Source organism: Hyposmocoma kahamanoa, unplaced genomic scaffold (genome assembly GCF_003589595.1).
Source record: "Hyposmocoma kahamanoa isolate Upper Pololo Valley unplaced genomic scaffold, ASM358959v1 160, whole genome shotgun sequence".
In the NCBI taxonomy this organism is placed as follows: Eukaryota; Metazoa; Arthropoda; class Insecta; order Lepidoptera; family Cosmopterigidae; genus Hyposmocoma; species Hyposmocoma kahamanoa.
This window is the reverse complement of record NW_020653575.1, coordinates 8,466,635-8,485,345: the sequence shown is the minus strand read 5'-3', so window position 1 is coordinate 8,485,345 and position 18,711 is coordinate 8,466,635. Positions and strand designations below refer to the sequence as shown.

Sequence of the window (18,711 nt, the reverse complement as noted above, 5' to 3'; positions counted from 1 at the left end):
ACTCACCCACCCACCCATTCACCCACTCACTCACCCATTAACTCACCCATATGCCTTATAAATTTATCATAATTGTCAGTTTTAATTGTTAATCAAAAACATTGAAAAGATTGAAAATTGATTAATTGTTAATTGTAGATATACGCGATTAACGATTGATTAATTGTTAGTTGCGAGAACCGCAATTAACAATTAATCAATTGTTAATTGATGTTTCCCAATTGACATTTAATGAATTGTCAATCGTTAATTGCCTGAACAATTAAATTTTTCCCAACACTGCTGTAGTCCCATTTTTATACATTTCACGCCTCCTCCCCAGGAGGAGTGACAATTGTTGCAGAAACTACATCTTGTATATCGCGGTTCTACAGCAATTGTTACGAAAAATCACCCCAATCTACGCTACGAAACACGCGAAGTCTCATTCGAAGTATTATTAGCAAAAGAAATCTTTTGTTAACCGACTTAAAAAAGGTGGAGGCGATTACTCCGATATTTGTGAACCGATTTCGAGTATTCTTTTTCAATTGTTAAAGCGGTACTTGAGCAGCGGTCCCTTTGGAATTTAGTAGTTGAAGTAAATATTCTACCTCTAAGGGTGGTAAATTTAGGGATCAAACAGGGTTCTCAAATTGCACCCAGTCGCCGTTAACCGATTCCAAAAAAACTTGGCACGTAGATGTATCCAATGAAAGTAAATCTGATGATGGACTTGGCGGACAGAGGAGAGGAACTCCTCGACAGTGCACTGCAGCTACCTTACGTGTGGGCTTACATGATTCGTTTCGACGACGACTGCCAATGCCAGTTTAGTTATTAAAGTTAAAGGAAACTACATTTTGTTTTTAATAAATAGATAAGTTCTGTTATGTTTATAATAAATAAATAAATAATCAGAATCTCGCTTCATTATTTCAGACGTATGACGTCCACTACTGGACATTAGTTCGTGCGTCAGGAGAAAGAAGGCCTATTCCTGGCAGGGACGTTTGGTTTCCTGAGAATCTGGCATTCTGCCCGTTTGGCATTTTGCGTTTCTGGCGTGAAGCGTCAAAACGCAACCTCTATAGAAAAAGTAGAAATTACTTAATCAAAACGCATTTTTTAAATATTATTCAGGGGTTCTCTCGCGTTCAGCTAAACGTGCCGGTAGGAAGGCGGACCCTACGTTCCGCAAAGGCGGGAGGCGGCGGAAGCAAAGGCCGGGTCGACTATGAGATACATTTAATGCTAGCATTTGATAACGCGGGAGGGCTCGCGGCGGGCGTCACCGCTGCGGCGGCAGGAAGGCCAGCGCGCGCAGCGTGCGGTCGACGCGCGCCGTCAGCGGCCCGCGCCAGCGCCACAGCGCCGCGTCCCGCACGGGCTGCGCGCGCAGCTCGGCGCACGACTTGCTGAGCGCCGACACGCAGTCGGCGCGGTAGTGCTGCAGGCGCGCGTGCCGCGTGTCCACGGCGAAGGACGAGCAGGCGCCGCCCAGGCACGCCAGCGGGAAGTGGTTGTGCAGCGCCAGCACGCGCTCCGTCTCGTGGAACGCCTTCACGTACTGGCCGGGCTTGGTGAAGTTGCGCGTGCGGTACACGTGCTGCAGCATGTGCATGTAGCGCGGCACGCTCTCCTCCCAGCCGTGCTCGTGCCGCAGCGAGTCCAGGAAGTAGAGGTTCGACGCGTGGTAGGAGGAGCGCGCGGGCTTGCCCGCCGCCGGCGCCGCCAGCGGCTCCACGCGCCGCATCAGCGCCGGCCAGTCCGGGTCCTCCAGAGGCACGATCACCTCGTCGATGTCCAGCAGCGCCAGCCACCGGTACCGGTAGAGATGCCGGTAGAGGCAATCGTTGTAGGGGATCAGCTCCATCTGCCGCTTGTGAGTCATCTTCTTCTTGAGGTACATGTGCTGCAGGCCCGGCAGGTTGGGCTGCCCGCCCGGCAGCGTGATCGGCGTGACGGTCACCACGCCGAGCTCCTGGTAGTGTCGCAGAACTTTAGTGATGTTCGGGTGGACCTGCAGCTCGTAGAAGAATATTTTGTCGGCGCCCATCAGGCGCACCAGCTCGATCCACTCGACGAGGCGCACCGAGAGGTCCTCGTGCAAGAAGTCGAGCCCTTTGACGCAGACCGCGACGTCCTTGCGACCCTCGGGAGAAGCGGGCGCGTCGTAGTGCACGCGCAGGTTGTTGGTGGCGCGGTCGCACGCCGCTTCCACCAGGCTGACAGAGGCGGGCACCGAGTCCCGCACCTCCGGAGGCAACACGCACGCCAGCAGGTACGGCTGCAGCACGCCGTCGCGGTAGTTGCCCCACTTGTGGTTCCACACGTACTTGTATTCGAGATTTCGCACTATGACGGGCGCAGCGCGGTCCTCGAACCAGAGCTGACAGTGCGTCACCAGCGAGGGCTTGATGCGGTCGTACACGGCGAGCATGCGAACGGCCGGCCCGATGCGCGACGAGTTGCGCTTGTCGAGGTACGCCCCGTAAAGGTGGAAGGTGCCGACGGAGGCGCGTAGCGTCTGCCAGTACGTGTTGTGGAACTCGAGGTCGTAGATGTTGGGGAAAGGCGCACATTCTTTCTTTTTATAGAACTTGTTCTTGTCGTTGCGGTGCCGCTGCCAGTAGGCCAGCGGCAGCGAGGGCAGACGCCGCTCGGCGTCCTCCACCAACTCCATCTCCGACAGCACGCGCGTGTCTAGAACGAACAGAGGACGCAATGAGTGTGGGATTCCAAACGCGTGGCGGGCTAGCGCTGAATCGTGTACATGGACTTTTGGCTGTACTGACCGGTGGCGGGCAGCGGCGGGGCAGTGGCCAGGCCGGGCGTGGACGCAGCGGGTTCGGACTGCAGCAGCAAGCGCGCGGCGGGCGGTGGCGGCGCGCGCGGCTCGGGCGGGCTAAGGCGCGGCATGGCCAGCGCCAGCAGCGCCGCCCACACCAGCAGCGCGCCTAGCCAGCGCAGTCGCGCGTTTCGCCAGCGGTTTCCGGCGCCGCTGCACGCGCCCCACGCGCCGCACCGCATGCCGCCCACGCTGCACGATGCCTGCAAAGAAAAACATTTACGGTTACTGCTACTCGCTTGCAGGGACATACGCCGTAGTGACATTTATTATACACACGTACGTCCTTATTTTCGCCCATCGTCGGGCGCCTAATCAATATATAGTCACCGCGTGACACGTCCTTGTGACGCTTGAATTTCAGCACGTATTAAGATGTACTACAGTTCCTGCTTTCGAGTGGCAGTGGCGGCGGGAAGCGCGCCCGCGCGGGCTCCCTCGGAGGGAAGCATTGCTTTACTCTGTCGTAGCGGCCTTGCAGCACCGTCGACTCCAAAGTCGGACCGATCTATTTTTTGCACCTACTTGAAACCCGCACCGAGGCTGCGCGAAGCGGTGAAGCATTTACGGTATGTTGTCGTAACATATGTTGTATACGGTAAATAAAAATAAGAAAGAGTAAAAAAGTATCAAAAGTTGTAAACAAAAACTTATAAATTATAATCACAATCTAAAACTTATTTACTTACATCATTCTGATTCTGCCCAAAGACTACAAGGTATATCCTTCCTGTCAAAAGGTCGAATGTCAAATCTCCATCAAACGCTAAAGAACTCGGTAAAAAAGATTGTAGGTACCCCGAACAACTCTGACAACGACTAAGAAACCTGATCAAACCTGACAGCAGACACAAATAGCAGCGCTCGGTGACGCCCCCTAATATTACCTTTTTTGTATAATGTAACATTAGTGTACACAGTTTGTGAATTCTATATCAAAATGGTACTATTTGATATATTGTTAACTATGAAACAGCTTCGGGAAACGATGTTAGGGTGCGTACAGATCTAGCGAATGCGCCGCAAATGCGAAAGTTTACTAAAAAGGCTCGCGATTGCATTACACATTACGCTGTGCAAACTATTCGCAAGCCGTTCGCGCGCCACATAATATTAACATGTATTTAATTGCACGCATGCAGCGCCCGTGCAGTATGCGTGCAGCGCCGGCGCAGCGCAAATGCAATGCGTTCGCGGCGCATGCGACAGATCTGTACCAACAGCCTGGTGCAGTTAACACCGTGAAGCAAGCATACTACCTACTGGTGCTATCATTTGAATATTGTTTTTGGCATTTGCTCCGGCTTCTAGATACCCCAAAAGTTAAAGCCAAAAAGGAAGGTACAGCAGAAGAAGATGGAGCCATAATAAATAATTTACTATAATCTGGGACAAAAACATTGTAGGTATAGTTAATACGAGTTTAAACCTTATATTTTTGACTGTACAAATAATCCTATATCACCTAACCAAGTTCAAATACGCAGCAACTGCACTTTTAGACAAACAATACAATTTTATATTGTTTAAACTGTGGATAAAGTACTCAATACCAAGACCGACCCAACTGTTCTCGAATATAATTAACGGAACTGATGTGGCTCGTAATGGGAAGTGTTTAAAGCGTCACGACGCCGGCGGCGAGTCACGAAGGTCAGTTCCGGCAATCGGCAGCTGCCCCGCGCGTCGTCTGACGCGATGGTCTTCAGGTTTTTATCGGCCATGGTGACGCAGCGCCCGATCCTTGATCACGATTGTCTGTGACCCTCAGACTTGAAGCAAACACTGTTTTTCCCCTCACCCGGATATAACGTATGCGTGTCTTGAATGCTACTGCTACGGCACCAACCGATTCAGTGTCTCAGTACAAAATACATTTTAAATACATATTTGTATATACTTACGTTAGCTAACTTTACGGTAATATTGAACGCATTATGTTTTCGGTGATTTTATTGAGCCGCGTCATGTTACTTGTATAAGTTAATATGCATATTTGACGCTTAAGAAAGCATTTTGTCTAGCCGACTGTTACCTCGTGCACCGTTGTCGGTCGTTACACAAAAAACAAAAGCAAAAGTTGCGCACGCGTCGCGTCGCATTGTCGCAGCGGCAAATTACAGTGAGCGCGTGCCGAAGTGACTTTACTGACCATTGTCTTGGCGGTCGCAACAGATAACAACATCCGACTTTTATATAGTTAGCCGGTAACGAGTGAACCGTTCTGTCGTTCCGGAGGCGAGTCGTTTTAAACCATTTCATTAGACCTTTATGCAATCCTATGCAGTTATTAATCAACTGTTTACTTATTTTAAAATCGAACTTCTTTCTGATTGCCGTAACGAACTTTGCGAACGGAATTTGAAGAATATGTACCTACGTGTTTCACTTCGCAAGAAATGCGTTGTTATGTTATGTAATGTATGTTCCACTTAGCCATGACAAGTCATGATAAATTTACAGTATTATTGTGAAGTAAAAATAATGACTCATGTATTAAAACTTACCCAGCTCATGAGTTTTAGTAAGCACGCGATCATTTTTATTTTGATACATAACCGCGTAGTATATTGTTCAGATCGTCTAAAATGTTGAAAAAAATAAATTGTTGCTTCCTTAATACAAATGTTAACCTTGGTAAACATCACTCACGACTTGGAACGTGTTAAGATTAAATTAGTCTCATATTTTGATAGTACAATGTGTGACGAAATAATTAGTAAATAAACGGGTGGAGCGGTGTCGGGGCGTACTTCATTGATCATCTATTTCGTTACGTTACAGTCCTAATTTCCATCTATCATCAGGTACTATTATGTTGATGTGGTGCCAGTGTTAAAACACGACTGGTCTAGATTTGCTTCAGAATTGAGAAGAGAGAGAATTGCTACAGAAGGAGGTCACCGAGCGTGATCGGGACAGGGCCGATCCCGCTCGGCGGCGGCGCGGCGTACCTTCGCCAGTAACTTTGGCGGCCGTAAGGAGGACGACGGGGTGGTATGGCCCTCTTCGTCGTGAGGAGAAGGCCACCATGGGGTTTTAGCCGGTAGAAGTGCGTCTCTCCGCTGCCCCGCGGCACTGCCGGAGAGTATCCTAGTAATACATGTCTGTGTCCTAGTAAGATTTCTGCAGAAAAATAAAGGATGTTAGGGATTTGTTGACAACCTATTGTCAAAGGATAGCAAATTTATGAACATGTTGAGAGCAAGAATCATAACTTCGTTCATTTCGTAGGCTGCTAAACGGCATTGATTATATTAGAAGTGGGGGGAAGGGGGGGTGCGTGGAGCAGGCAATAATTGTCACTTGTTATTGGAGAATTGACAAAGTAACATTGGTATTCCGAATAGATTAGTTTTGCGTGAATACGGCACGTCTTTGATATACGTGCACGAAGCTATACTTAGCTTATTTGGAGATTCATATTCCACGGTGACTATTCACAATTGCCGGCGTTTTCGCCCTTAATAAACCCAACATTCACGACAAATTGTATAGTGATAAAGGCGCAATAATTGCAACATTTCAGGGAAATCACTGAAGATAAAGCACATCGGCTCAGTCTTCGTCGTTGTTCATTAATCATAAAACCAACGTAATATGCTTCCTTGCTATGCATCCCTTAAAAATTGTGTACGAAGTTGTGATAAAGAAATAGATATATTTACACGTAAACGACTATGGAGTTTGGTGTCAACTGACCTGGTTGGTTATCTTACAAAACCCGCGATTATCAAACTGCACTACAACCGCCTATGTATACGAGAGACGGAACAGAACAGCCACCTTTATAAAAATACGAATAGGTCTACCGATAGCAAACATACAATTTACCTTAACCTGCAAACATGTACGGCTGTTTATTGCGTGGCTGCATTAGCGTAAAACATGCCATATCTCAATGCACAAAATTAGAAGCGGTGATACCCAACGTGACAAACTGCGTCTTTGCATAAATTCTCTATGTATTCGTGTCCAGAAGAACAAGCGTAATGCTTGTAAACTAAATGAGTTAATAGCGTAAAACGACTTAAAAAATAAAACGGGCTCACTGGTAGTTCCCCTCAGATCTTTGTAATTCAAATCTCTGTGTGGCACTGCAACTGTTACGGATAGGCGTGTAGCTTATCATCAGGCGCGCAACTTGTTCGTCCCGTCACTTGATGCTATAAAAAGAAATGAGCAAATGATAGCTATGCGAAAGTAAGTGGAGCGCATCAGCATGTTTAAGTACAGTAGGCGTACTGTACAGTTGCTGATACTCATTATTAATTTACAACGTTACAGTTGAAGTAAAGCGCTGGAGTCAACAAAATTCACAGTAGAATCATTCGATGACGTCACTTCACAAAAATGAATCATCCGTGTTACCAAAAAGTCGTATGACGCGACGCGGCGAGCCGACGACGCCTTGGTCATCATTTCAATAATTCCCTTAACTCACTTAATCTTAAATTTTTACTGCTGTTCCAAATGACGTTTTTACTTCTGAAACGATGTCTAAAACTAGCAAGTCATTTGTTGTAATTAACAAGTTAACGATATCATGCTTATTAAAGGTGATGTCGTTTGTTCATCTATTTTATACACTATTAAACGAAGTGGTTAGATCACTGTGTGGTTACTGGGGCTGGGTGGCAGTCGGTCGAGAGTGTGAGTATGGGATGTACTGGTCTGATCACTTCCCCCTTGAAGTTAGTTGCAATTTTAATGTACTAAGGACAAAGTTACATTGTCCTGCAGCCGTGATTAATAAGGTTATATGGGGTGAGCGTGATTGCGTACAAACTGAGCAGTATAGAATCATCTGTAATGACCAAATGAATGATGTTAGTTTTCCAGAACGGCTCACTGAATGCTCATTTGGAATGTGTAGCAACTTAGACCTTAGAATAGTAATAGCTGGCTTGTATGAAAAGGTGGTTTGTATGTTGCGGGGTGCGGCTGAGGAATGCTACCGTGTGAGGGGATGCGGTAAAAAGCAGCGTATCATTGGCTGGAATAAACATGTCAAAGATGCTCACTCGGAGGCGAGGCTAAGATTTCCCGATTGGGTGTCAATGGGTAAGCTCCCTCAGGGCCCCACATATGAACGTATGCAAGTCTCTAAGAACAAATTCAAGGCAAAATTACAGTGGTGCCAAAGGAACTAGGAACAAATTAAGTTGGATAGATAGATGGCATCACATTATGAGTCGAAGAACTTTCATAAGTTTTGGAAGGAATCGGGCAAAATGGTCGTCCGGTGAGTGTTGATGGCGTAGTTGACTGTAAGGATGTCGCAAACCTTTTCATGGAGCATTTCAAAGTCGAACCCCGTGAGCTGCCGGACCGCGGGTGGGTGCGAGTAACTTCCTATTATGGTGCCCCATCTATCTCTCAACGCACTGCTGATGATGTGGCATCTATCATTAAGGGAATGACGAAGGGGAAGTCACCTGGCCACGATGGCTTGAGCGTAGAGCATTTAAAACATGCGGGTGAGCGATTGCCGGGGGTTTTGTCTCAATTATTTAATCTTTGTTTGAGGCACTCGTACCTACCTGACGGTTTGATGCAGACGTTGGTGGTACCTCTTGTTAAGAACGAAACGGGGAATGTCTGACAAAAACCAACTACAGACTTATATAGTTGGCCACTAGCATGGCAAAGGTACTGGACGGTTTGCTTGATCGCATTTTAACTAAGTACCTGAAAATTCATGATGCGCAGTTCGGGCTCAGGCCTGGACTTTCTACAGAGTCCGCTGTGCTTTGCCTCAAGCATACTGCTCGGTATTACACGGACAGAAGTACGCCTGTGCCTGCGTGCTTCCTTGATCTGTCTAAGGCCTTCGATATAGTCTCGTATGACGTGTTGTGGCATAAGCTGAGTTGTGAGACAAATCTCCCGTTTGAGATTATTGGGCTTTTCGAGTTTTGGTATCGAAACTAGATCAACAATGTTAAGTGGGCTGGGTCGCTGTCGGAGCCATACAGGTTAGGATGCGGGGTGCGGCAGGGGGTTTAAAGTCACCTAAGTTTAACGTCATCTTCAACCTGTATGTAAATGCATTGATTGGTGAGCTCACCAGTACTAATGTTTGCTGCTCATTGGATGGCGTTATAGTTAACAATATCAGCTATGCAGATGACATGGTGCTGCTGAGCCCATCAATATGTGCCCTCCGTGAGCTACTTAAGATATGTGAAAACTATGCTGTTGCTCAAAAACTCAGGTATAATACAACGAAAAGTGAGCTCCTGGTGTTTAAGCCGCGAGGTGGAGAAGTGGGCGTTGTACCGTCGGTCTCCCTTTGTGGCAGTGAGCTTACTAGAGTTTTTAAATTTAAATACCTGGGTCACTGGGTGACAGATGATCAGTCCGATCTGGTGGATATAGAGAGAGAACGGAGAGCCCTTGCAGTCAGAACAAATATGCTCGCCCGCAGGTTTGCACGTTGTAGTCGGGAGGTTAAATTGACGCTTTTAATGCATACTTTCAAACCTTCTACACGTGTAGCCTGTGGGTGAAGTATAATAGGGTGACCCTAAATACGCTGAGGGTACAATATAACAACACGTTTAGGATGTTGCTGGGGTTACCATGACACTGTAGCGCGTTAGGCATGTTCGCTGAGACACGCACAGATGGCTTTGATGCCATTCTGAGGAAGCGAGTTGGTTCACTTTGGCGACGTGTGCCTGGGTGCCAAAACAGCATTTTGAAAGTTGTGGCAGATAAAATTGACTGCCCCATCCGGGCCCACTGGATGAAACTTCATGCGGCGGTTTAGATTAAGTTTACATAAGTGTGTGAGATTAATTTCAATTTTATATTTAATGTTGTAATTATTCGCGGTAGTATATTTTTTGAATTTTAATAGTATAATTTTAATTTATTTTAATATTATCTTATTTTATTTTAATTTTAGCATTTGAATAGCATCATACTAACCTCATTTCTAATTCTTTACTAACAAACTATGGATAATTGTTTTTGGTCCGAAATAAAGTATTATTATTATTACTAAGACACAAATGAAAAATTTGTTTTGTCAAATGTTGTTTTGACAGAACCCTGAAACGCACATTTATTTATTTTGCGTGTATTATTCAAAGCACCCGACCCAAATCCGTTCATAGACGCCTACAGTAAATAAAACATACATAAACAAACATACTCTCAATTGTCCATTTTTCTAGGACTTATAGTTTTTGTGAATGTATTAGTATTTTTTCACTTCACTGGCTCGGAAAGGCTTTGTTTCTTATTAAAAATCTACGCGCAAAAACATAATCCAAAAAACAAAAAAAACAAAAAATATTTTTTTAGTTTTAAGTTTATGTTTTTATTGAAATTTAAAGCCAAATCTTTTTTTATTCGAAAGCCTAACCTTTATGTTCCTAAGTTTTATATTGTACGTGCAGTAAACCCTCCATTACAAAAGTGCACACACTTGACCCGAATGACGCTATTTGATCAATTGATATGTTGAGTGTATGCGTTATTATTATTACTATTACGATTATTATTATCAATTTGTCTTTCTTATCTGATAGTCTTATCGTAACTGTTTTAAATCCGTGAATGCGAACCACACCACAGAAACTTGGGTGACAATGTCATTGTACTCGTACTACTCGTAGAACAACCGCGCTTAAAAATAGGACACATTTAATTTCGCAAGTATTCTTTCCAACAAGAACTGTTAATATCGATACCTGATATTTCTGAAATGTTCCCATTTGAACCTACAATTATTTAATTCACAGAACAATAAATACAGTAGAAGTGGTTAGTTAGCGTCCGACGCGTGCCAACTATAGGTCTCGAAAGACCTATTTTCGCTTTGTATGGTATGTAGAGGTGAGCGTTTAAACGAAAAGCACTTTAAAGTCTGCTTTTTAAAATAAGCGCATAAGCACGCTTTTCATTTTAAGCGTAAGCGTTGATCTATGCGCTTAAACGTGTTTCTAAACGACTTTTTAAGCGTTAAACTAAAAATCGTGTGAAAAGCGCTTTTACAAGCACGCTTTTTAAACGTACGTTTTAACGTTAAAAAAAATAAGCAGTTTTTTCCATGTCAACAGTAAACAACTACAAAGTTAAACAACTTATGTTTTTGAACGCTTTTAAGCGCCAATGAACAACTTGTCTACTTTTGCTTTTCGCTATCAACACAACGTTGCAAGCATTTTTAACGTTATAAACGTCTATAAATAAAATAAAATAATAAATATGCGCTTAAACGTTTTCTAAACGATTTTGTTATTTTCAAACTAAAAAGCATAACATTTAAACGTTTAAAAAATAAGCAGTTTTTCCCATCTCTAATAGTATGGTATGGTTGTGTCTAGAGTCGTTAAAAAACCGTTTTTTTCTGAGGTGAAAAAAACAATGAAAAAAAAAACATGAAAAGAAACCGTTTTTTTTCTGGAGTACGTTTTTTTTCTAAAAGTATGGATATAAAAATATGACAATTTGAGAATTGTATTTTTTTTCTACATTTCCTCTTTTGTTGATAATATTCATAGATAAATTGCTCAAAATAAATGGGCAACACTCATAGTGTTGTCAATTTGTGGCGAATTCCCCAAATTGCGGGGAATTTCAACTCGATTGGGCATGTTGTGGGATTGACGCTATGTGGGGCAAATGCAGGGATTCTAACATTTTACCTTTTTTTTTTAAATCTATCGATTTCTCTTGCATCGCTACTTTGGTATGGTTTCCACATATATCTTCCCTGGCCAGCAGGTTAAGCTCCGCTGCATACGCAGTCCGCAGAATACGTGAGCTTACCGATGTCAGTACTGCTAGACTAGTTTACTTTAGTTACTTCCATAGTATAATGTCCTACGGGATTCTCATGTGGAGTAAAGCGGCAGATATTCAAACCATATTTGTATTGCAAAAACGAGCGATTCGTTCTGTGTACCGTCTAGGCTCTCGGATTTCTCTCAGAGAAAAGTTTAAGGAGACTGGTATCATGACTGTGGCATCACAGTACATTTACTCAAATATTTTATATGCTCATAAAAATATACATAATTTCGCTAAGAAAGAAGATATCCATAATATTAACCTTAGAGCTAAGTCCAAACTCATGGTACCACGATTTCGTTTAACCAAGGTAAACAACTCTTTTATGGGGAACTGTATACGTTTTTACAATAAGATTCCGGAGCATATATTAAGTTTATAATTTCCTAAGTTTAAAAACTACATTAAAAATATTTTGATCGAAAAACCATAATACAAAATTGAAGACTACGTGCTAGATAAAGATGTATGGGAAGCCGACACGGCTCCAGAATCCACACAAATTTGATTCAAAGTGTATTCCGTAGCATTTAAGTTTATTGGAAAAGAGCAATCCCTAGACTTTCTTGCTCGTTCTTCTCAGGGAGGTCAGCGTAGTGAACGAGCAGTAGCTTAAATGTGACGATTTCAAGTTAAATTTATTTTACCTATGGAATAAATAATCTTTGACTTTGATTTTGACTTTGATGATTACTGATAAAAACACTACTTATTTATTTATCTAAGAGCCGTATCAATTTCACATCGCACATATCCCTTATATAGCAACATTTACATAAAATTATTAGCAAGCCGCTTAAATTATTCGGTAGGATTTGAATGAAGGAAACGAAGACACATAAAATTTTGTTGTCATTACAAGTGTGGGTTACAGGTGTTAACCTGTAACAGTAGTAACACTAGTAACACCACAAACACACCACACATTTTTGTTATAATTATCATGGTAAGGATGTGGATAGGTGAGGATGAAATCACTCTTACAAACCATGAAATCTGGAGTAAAAGTTCAAAAAGCACTTTTACTCAAAGGTCCATCAGATTACTTGTTAATTACCGTTGACGTCATTTATCCATTAAAATGACGAAGTACTATTTAGATAAAAGATTGCAATTTGCACATGTTTGTAATAAAGACTCTTTGGTCAGTGGCATGAGGTAATTTAAATATGGAATTTATAGTTTTCCTATAAATAAAGTAAATAAATAAATTTCATATTTGGCTCATCGTAAAAATGGCATATCAAGAACAATTTGATTTAATGGATGCTTATTTTTTAAATAACAAAAATGTGAATTTAGCTCTGCGGTGGTATGAAGAGAGATATCGGGATCGACAAGCACCAACTCGATTCGTTCTGAAAATAATGGTAAATAATTTAAAAAATACGGGTAGCTACGAAAAGCGACGGCAAACTCCTCAACAGAACTATTCCGAATTCGATCTTAATGTTTTAACATACTTCGAAGCATTTCCAAAGGCTTCAAGCAGAGATGCTGCAGAAGATATTGGAACGAACCACATTCGCGTACTCCAAGTGCTTAAAAAGTATAAGTATAAATGTTATCGTGACGGCCGGTTGGTGCAAAAATAGCATCCTGGGGATTGTGAGAGACGACTTCGATTTTGTCAAAACATGCTAAGAGAAGTTGGCCGTAACCCAAATTTTTTGAGTAACATTGTATGGTCTGACGAAACCAACTTCAGTAATAACAGCATGTACAACCGCCGCAATAACCATTATTGGTCTCGAGTGAATCCTGTTAGTGGTCATGAAACTAACAATCTAGTAAGATTCTCTTTCAACGTTTGGTGCGGAATTATGAGAAATATGGTTGTGTTAGTCCACGTGTACGAAGGTCATTTGAACACTGTCAAGTATCTTGAAATATTGGATCTCTTACGAAATGAGTTAAATGTTTTATCCGAGGAAGAGCGAAATCGAATAATTCTGCAGCAAGATGGCGCTCCAGCCCATAACAGCAGTCACTGCTGCATTAGTAACCATGTTATTACCTGTATTGGTACAAACGGCACAATCAGATGGCCTGCGAGATCACCAGATCTCACCCCTTTAGATTTTTTTTTGTGGAGATAATGTTAAAAATCAAATTTACCTTAAATCCTATGCGAGTGTAAACGAGTTGAAGGCTGAGGTTCAGAATACGATTTGTAATACAATTCATCACAACACATTATTAAATATTTACTCAAAGTTAAAAAATTAAATTTGTGTATCCAAAAAAATGGAGCTCATTTCGAGCAACTAATTAGTTACATTACCATTTTTTTCGTTTTATTAAAATACGTTAAGATTTCATGGTTTTTCTTTTCATTTAATTAACCAATTTTGTAAGAGAGATTTTATTCTTAGAATTAACCCTATCGATCGATGCAATAAAAGTGCAGGGTGCATTTTTTTCAGATTAAAGCATGTTCGATTCCCGCGTGTTGCTAGAAATTTTCGAAAATCTATGAATGCAGTTTTATTTCTTTTAAAAAATAAAGGAATGTTTCCTGTAAGTAAAAAATTCTATCTCCAGTATTTAGAATACTTTCTCTCCAGGTGGCATTGCGAATTAGCACCCTGTATTCTTAAAACAAAACTTAGTGTCAGATTTTAAAGCAAAATAAAGTTAGTGTTAGATTTTATTTCAGTTATTCCATTTTACTTTTTCTGAAAAAAAAAACAAATTTTGAAAGAAAACCAAGGCGCTGTGTTTTTTATGTTTTTTTTTTCATAAAAGCGAAAAAAAGATTTGGTTTTTTTCAAGTTACAACAATAGTTGTATCATTATTTCGTGAAAATTCTCTAAAATCCTAGAAAAATGGCTTATTGTGCTGTTTTGGGGTGCAAAAATTAGCCGCACAAAAAATATTATACGTGGTGGTATTTCATACCATCGGTAAGTCTATTTTATGTTATATTTTCTGTTAATCGAGATAATTTTTTTTTTTACAAGAAACGAAAGTAAAGCTTATACCCTCGCATATGGTCGCCCTACTTTTTGGAGGACTAAATTAATAACTCCAATTCGTCGTTGTTCAGTAATTAACCGCTAGAAGGCAGCACATTGATTGAAATTTCAATGTAATAATCAAAATGTCGTAACTTGCAGTAATAATAATAATAAAAATGTATTTACCATAACTTACAATTAATAATTACATTTATTTATTTATTTGTTTATTCATTTAACATTTGTAGCTTTACAGATAAATTCAAATCGCTACAAACAAAAACAACAAAAAAAACATATCAAATAACATACAAACAAATAAACATAATACAGTTCACAGCTCTTTCTAAAACCAAAAGAAATGTTCTAGCAGTCCCCAGGCGAGAGTACAGTAGTTTAATATGATTGGCATAAATCGAGATATTTATAGTTTTCAATAGTTGTGTAGCTTCTTTTAACACTTTCATAGTGTAAATAAGCTTTCGTAGCCTACCGGCTGTCATCGTTATGTGTTTCCTGAAATTAAGGTTTTCGTCTAATACGACACCTAAGTACCTTACAGAATAGGCCCTTTGTATAATATTGCAGCTACAGTCAGCGTCTGAGGCCACACAGCCTTCGATATGTACTTTTAAATATGTCATTGTAGATGGTAGGCTTGAGATGAAAGTTTTGAGAAAATTTAACAAACGTGTTTTTTCTGCATTTAGCGTGAGAAGATTATAATTTAGGCATACGGTAATCTTACGCGCTTAGCGTCAATGCTATAGCGATGGCAGGTATCCATCGCTATAGCATTGCGCTATTCCACGACTGCCCGTGAAAAATAAGGGCCGTATCATCAGCGTAACACAAAATTTCACAACTACGGATTTGAAGGGACAAAATATCATTGATGTTACGCTATGAAAAGCGTGGGGCCCAGTATGCTACCCTGCGGGACCCCGAAGGAAATACATTTTTGGCTGATCAGCAAACCGTTCACTTTGACACATTGGCTTCTATTGATCAGCTAACTGGAAAACCAATGCAAGGCAGTTCCACGTATACCATCTAAACTTTAAAATTTGCGAATTAAGATAGGAATTGACACCGTACCAAACGCTTTGGCTAGATCTAGGAAGGAAGGAGGAAGGAAGGAAGGAAATAATAGGTATTGATGGTATTGAACATTCAACGATATATGTTTGATATATGTTTGAATTATATTTAACAATCTAGAATTTGTTATTTCTTTTTAAATTAGAAACTACGCCCAAACATTATCAAGATTTTGTGAGTTTTGGCGACATCGGTTCTGATAGTAATCGAGGTTTAAGGCACTTCCATTGTTTTTTTTCTTCCGAGATAAATCAGAAGAACAAAAATCATAAAAGAAAAAGAAATCAATTAAAATTGCTTTGAGATGATGCGCAGACAATAACAACTTGGGTTGCATACGAAACGTGCAAGCGCAAGGCAGCTGGTCGATGCCTGCGCGCGGGATTCAAACCGGTCGGGGCAGTCAGGAGTGCACCCTTACCTTCGCAACGTCATGTTTCCGTCCTAGTTCAAGCAGTGTTGTGCCGACTGCTCGACCACGTCTATTTTTAGCCAATTAATAACATACTGACAAGTCCTTCTTGCCTAGGTCAAGAGACTATGAGTGCTTCGGCGCAAAGTTGTCCAACTATTTATAACTGGTCAGTCAACTGGGCTAGTAGACTGTGTCACGTATCTTATGGTTACTGTTGGCAATTTAGAATCTATTTGTACCTGAAAGTGGTTGCGATTTATTATTGTAACAGAATAAACACGTTAAATTGTGCCCATTACTCTCGGATGGGCAGAAAGAAAGCCTAAATTCATTCAGGATAGCTCTAGCAGAGCGGTTATTAGGTGCGCGCGTGCACTGTCTCACGATGCAGCAGTGGCCCAGGATAAAGCGCCACGTCATTGTCTAGAAAGTCCCAACAGTCGGTGCCTGCGCCGCACGGTGAGGTAATAAGTAATAACATGTATATAGGCAGCGCAGGCATTTGTACTGGAATTTCTTTCGGAAAAATCGGAAAACTTTTTATATTCTGAATAATACTCGTATACCAATCATAAAAGTATTGCACCAAGTTCATAATGTCATCGGGAGTTCGTAATGCGTTAATTGTATGTCAAACTGAAGGGTTCTCGCTATAAATTACAATTAATGTCTCCGATTTTTGTTTTTAAGTTTGCATATGCATTCTACACATGAAAGAATACTTAAAATTTGCGATTTTATTAAGATAACGGTGCATAGTTGTAAGTTGCTAGAAATCACAAAAAACGTCCTTCGGCGAACATTCCAACAACTGTCGGCATCGTGGAACCCGTTAGCCGTACAAATATGCCAGAGTTATAAAGTTAGCACTTTTTATCATCATTTAAAATTTTATAAAAAACTATTCCTACTTCCAATGTAAATAAACAGCGAAATACATACACAGTGCAAGTACGTTTACAGCGACAACAGATAAAATGCAAAACGCGTAACACATTAATTAATTTATGCAGTACTTGTATTTTTTCACGATAACATGAGGTCTGTTACTAGAAAGGAATCATCAGTGAAAATGAAGTATTCCATTTGACGTGGAATTAGCGAATGTGGGTGAAGCAAAATTTAATAACATCGTTACCGATTAAATTCAAGTACAGTACATATTACTCGGGGGCTGTTAACGGGTTAATGATCGCGTTTCGCGAACGCGTAATGGCACTCAGTGTGCGTGAGTCAGTGAGCATCGAGCCACACGCGGGGAGCGCAGCCGGCTCGCGACTCGCTGTGCAGCTACGCACCGCCAATTGTACTTACATTACCTATTACACCATACTCGTGTTTTTATTGGTTTCTAATTCTGTCGTTCGAAAACAGTATTTTAGCAATCATTGATTACCTGCGAATCTTGTATGCGATGTTTACAATCTTTATGTGTGGGCACGCACAAGTGTGCGGCATAAGTACAGAATAAGTACCTACATTACATCGTAAAATAAATCTCCGAGAGTGCTCTTACGCCACGCCTGGACAAACGTTTGGAGGTTCAACGAATGCAATGAAACGTTATCATTAAATTCAGATTGGACACAGGCTATTTTGACGTAGCCTTGCAGTGAGTTGCAGAAAAACCCGTTAAATTAAACAAGTAGTTAGCTAAAATACTGTCCGTTACTTTGTTAGAGTACTATTAAGCTATTAGCGTACCTATAGGAAGTTCATATTACGTAAGTCAATCCTGTATTGATCACGTGCCGTAATTTTTTAATTTTGTAGTAATACACTTTTGACACAACGCTTTTGTATGCAGGAATACTTTAACACATACAGCATATTAAGAAGATCAAATCGCGCCACTCAGTGACAGCCAAATGGCACACATCCAGTTCCCCAAATTTAATTTCCAATCACGTCACTTTATTAGTGAGGGTGCGAAATGACGTAAAGTCCGATATCGTCGGGGATAGTGCAATTCCGAGTAGGTAACTGGCATTGGACAATTTGAGTTTTGCATGCTACTCGTAGTGCACGTAGTTATTGAGACCCGCATTCTTAACGCCAGTTGCGATTGACTAACAGAAAGTTAGAAATCGTTGGATAACACATGACTTTGATTTCAAAACCGCGTAATTTACTCGGTTCGCGATCAAAGTAGATCCGCGTAAATGTTGTGACAAACAAATTAGGATAGTTTACGGGAATGTAGGTATTGTTATCAGTCCGTAGACGACATGAATTAATATTTAATGTGCAAAAATGAAAGTCGCAGCCTTTTTTCAAAGTCAAGGTCAGAGGTAAAATTAACTTGAAAACGTCTTTTCTAAGCTATTTTTTAAACTACTGCTCGTTCACTACGCTGACCTCCCTGAGAAGAACCAGCAAGAAACTCTAGGAATTGCTCTTTTCAAATAAACTTAAACGCTATGGAATACACTTTGAATCATAATTGTGTGGAATCTAGACTCTTGTTGTCTTTCCATACTTCTTTAAATAACACGTAGTCTACAATTTTGTAATATGACTTTTCAATTAAAATACTATTAATGTACGTTTTAAACTTAGGAAATGGTAATCTTAATAATAGGGGTTAAAGTATGAAATT

The 18,711-nt window shown here is 41.2% G+C and overlaps 1 protein-coding gene across 3 annotated transcripts in view; it reads right to left on the bottom strand.

Moving 5' to 3' along the window:
• Nucleotides 1-974: 974 nt before the first annotated feature.
• LOC113225421 overlaps nt 975-18,711 on the bottom strand; it is a 34,808-nt gene continuing 17,071 nt past the window's right edge. The window contains exons 2-4 of one of the 3 annotated variants that reach the window (XM_026457730.1): nt 5,785-5,908; nt 2,778-3,033; nt 975-2,685 (exon numbers count right to left, since the gene is read on the bottom strand). In XM_026457730.1, the coding sequence (XP_026313515.1) occupies nt 1,271-2,685; nt 2,778-3,012 (1,650 nt within the window). In that variant the 5' untranslated portion in view covers nt 3,013-3,033; nt 5,785-5,908 and the 3' untranslated portion in view covers nt 975-1,270. The remainder of the gene's footprint in view (nt 2,686-2,777; nt 3,034-5,784; nt 5,909-18,711) is intronic. The other 2 variants (XM_026457729.1, XM_026457728.1) reach the window with 2 other exon arrangements.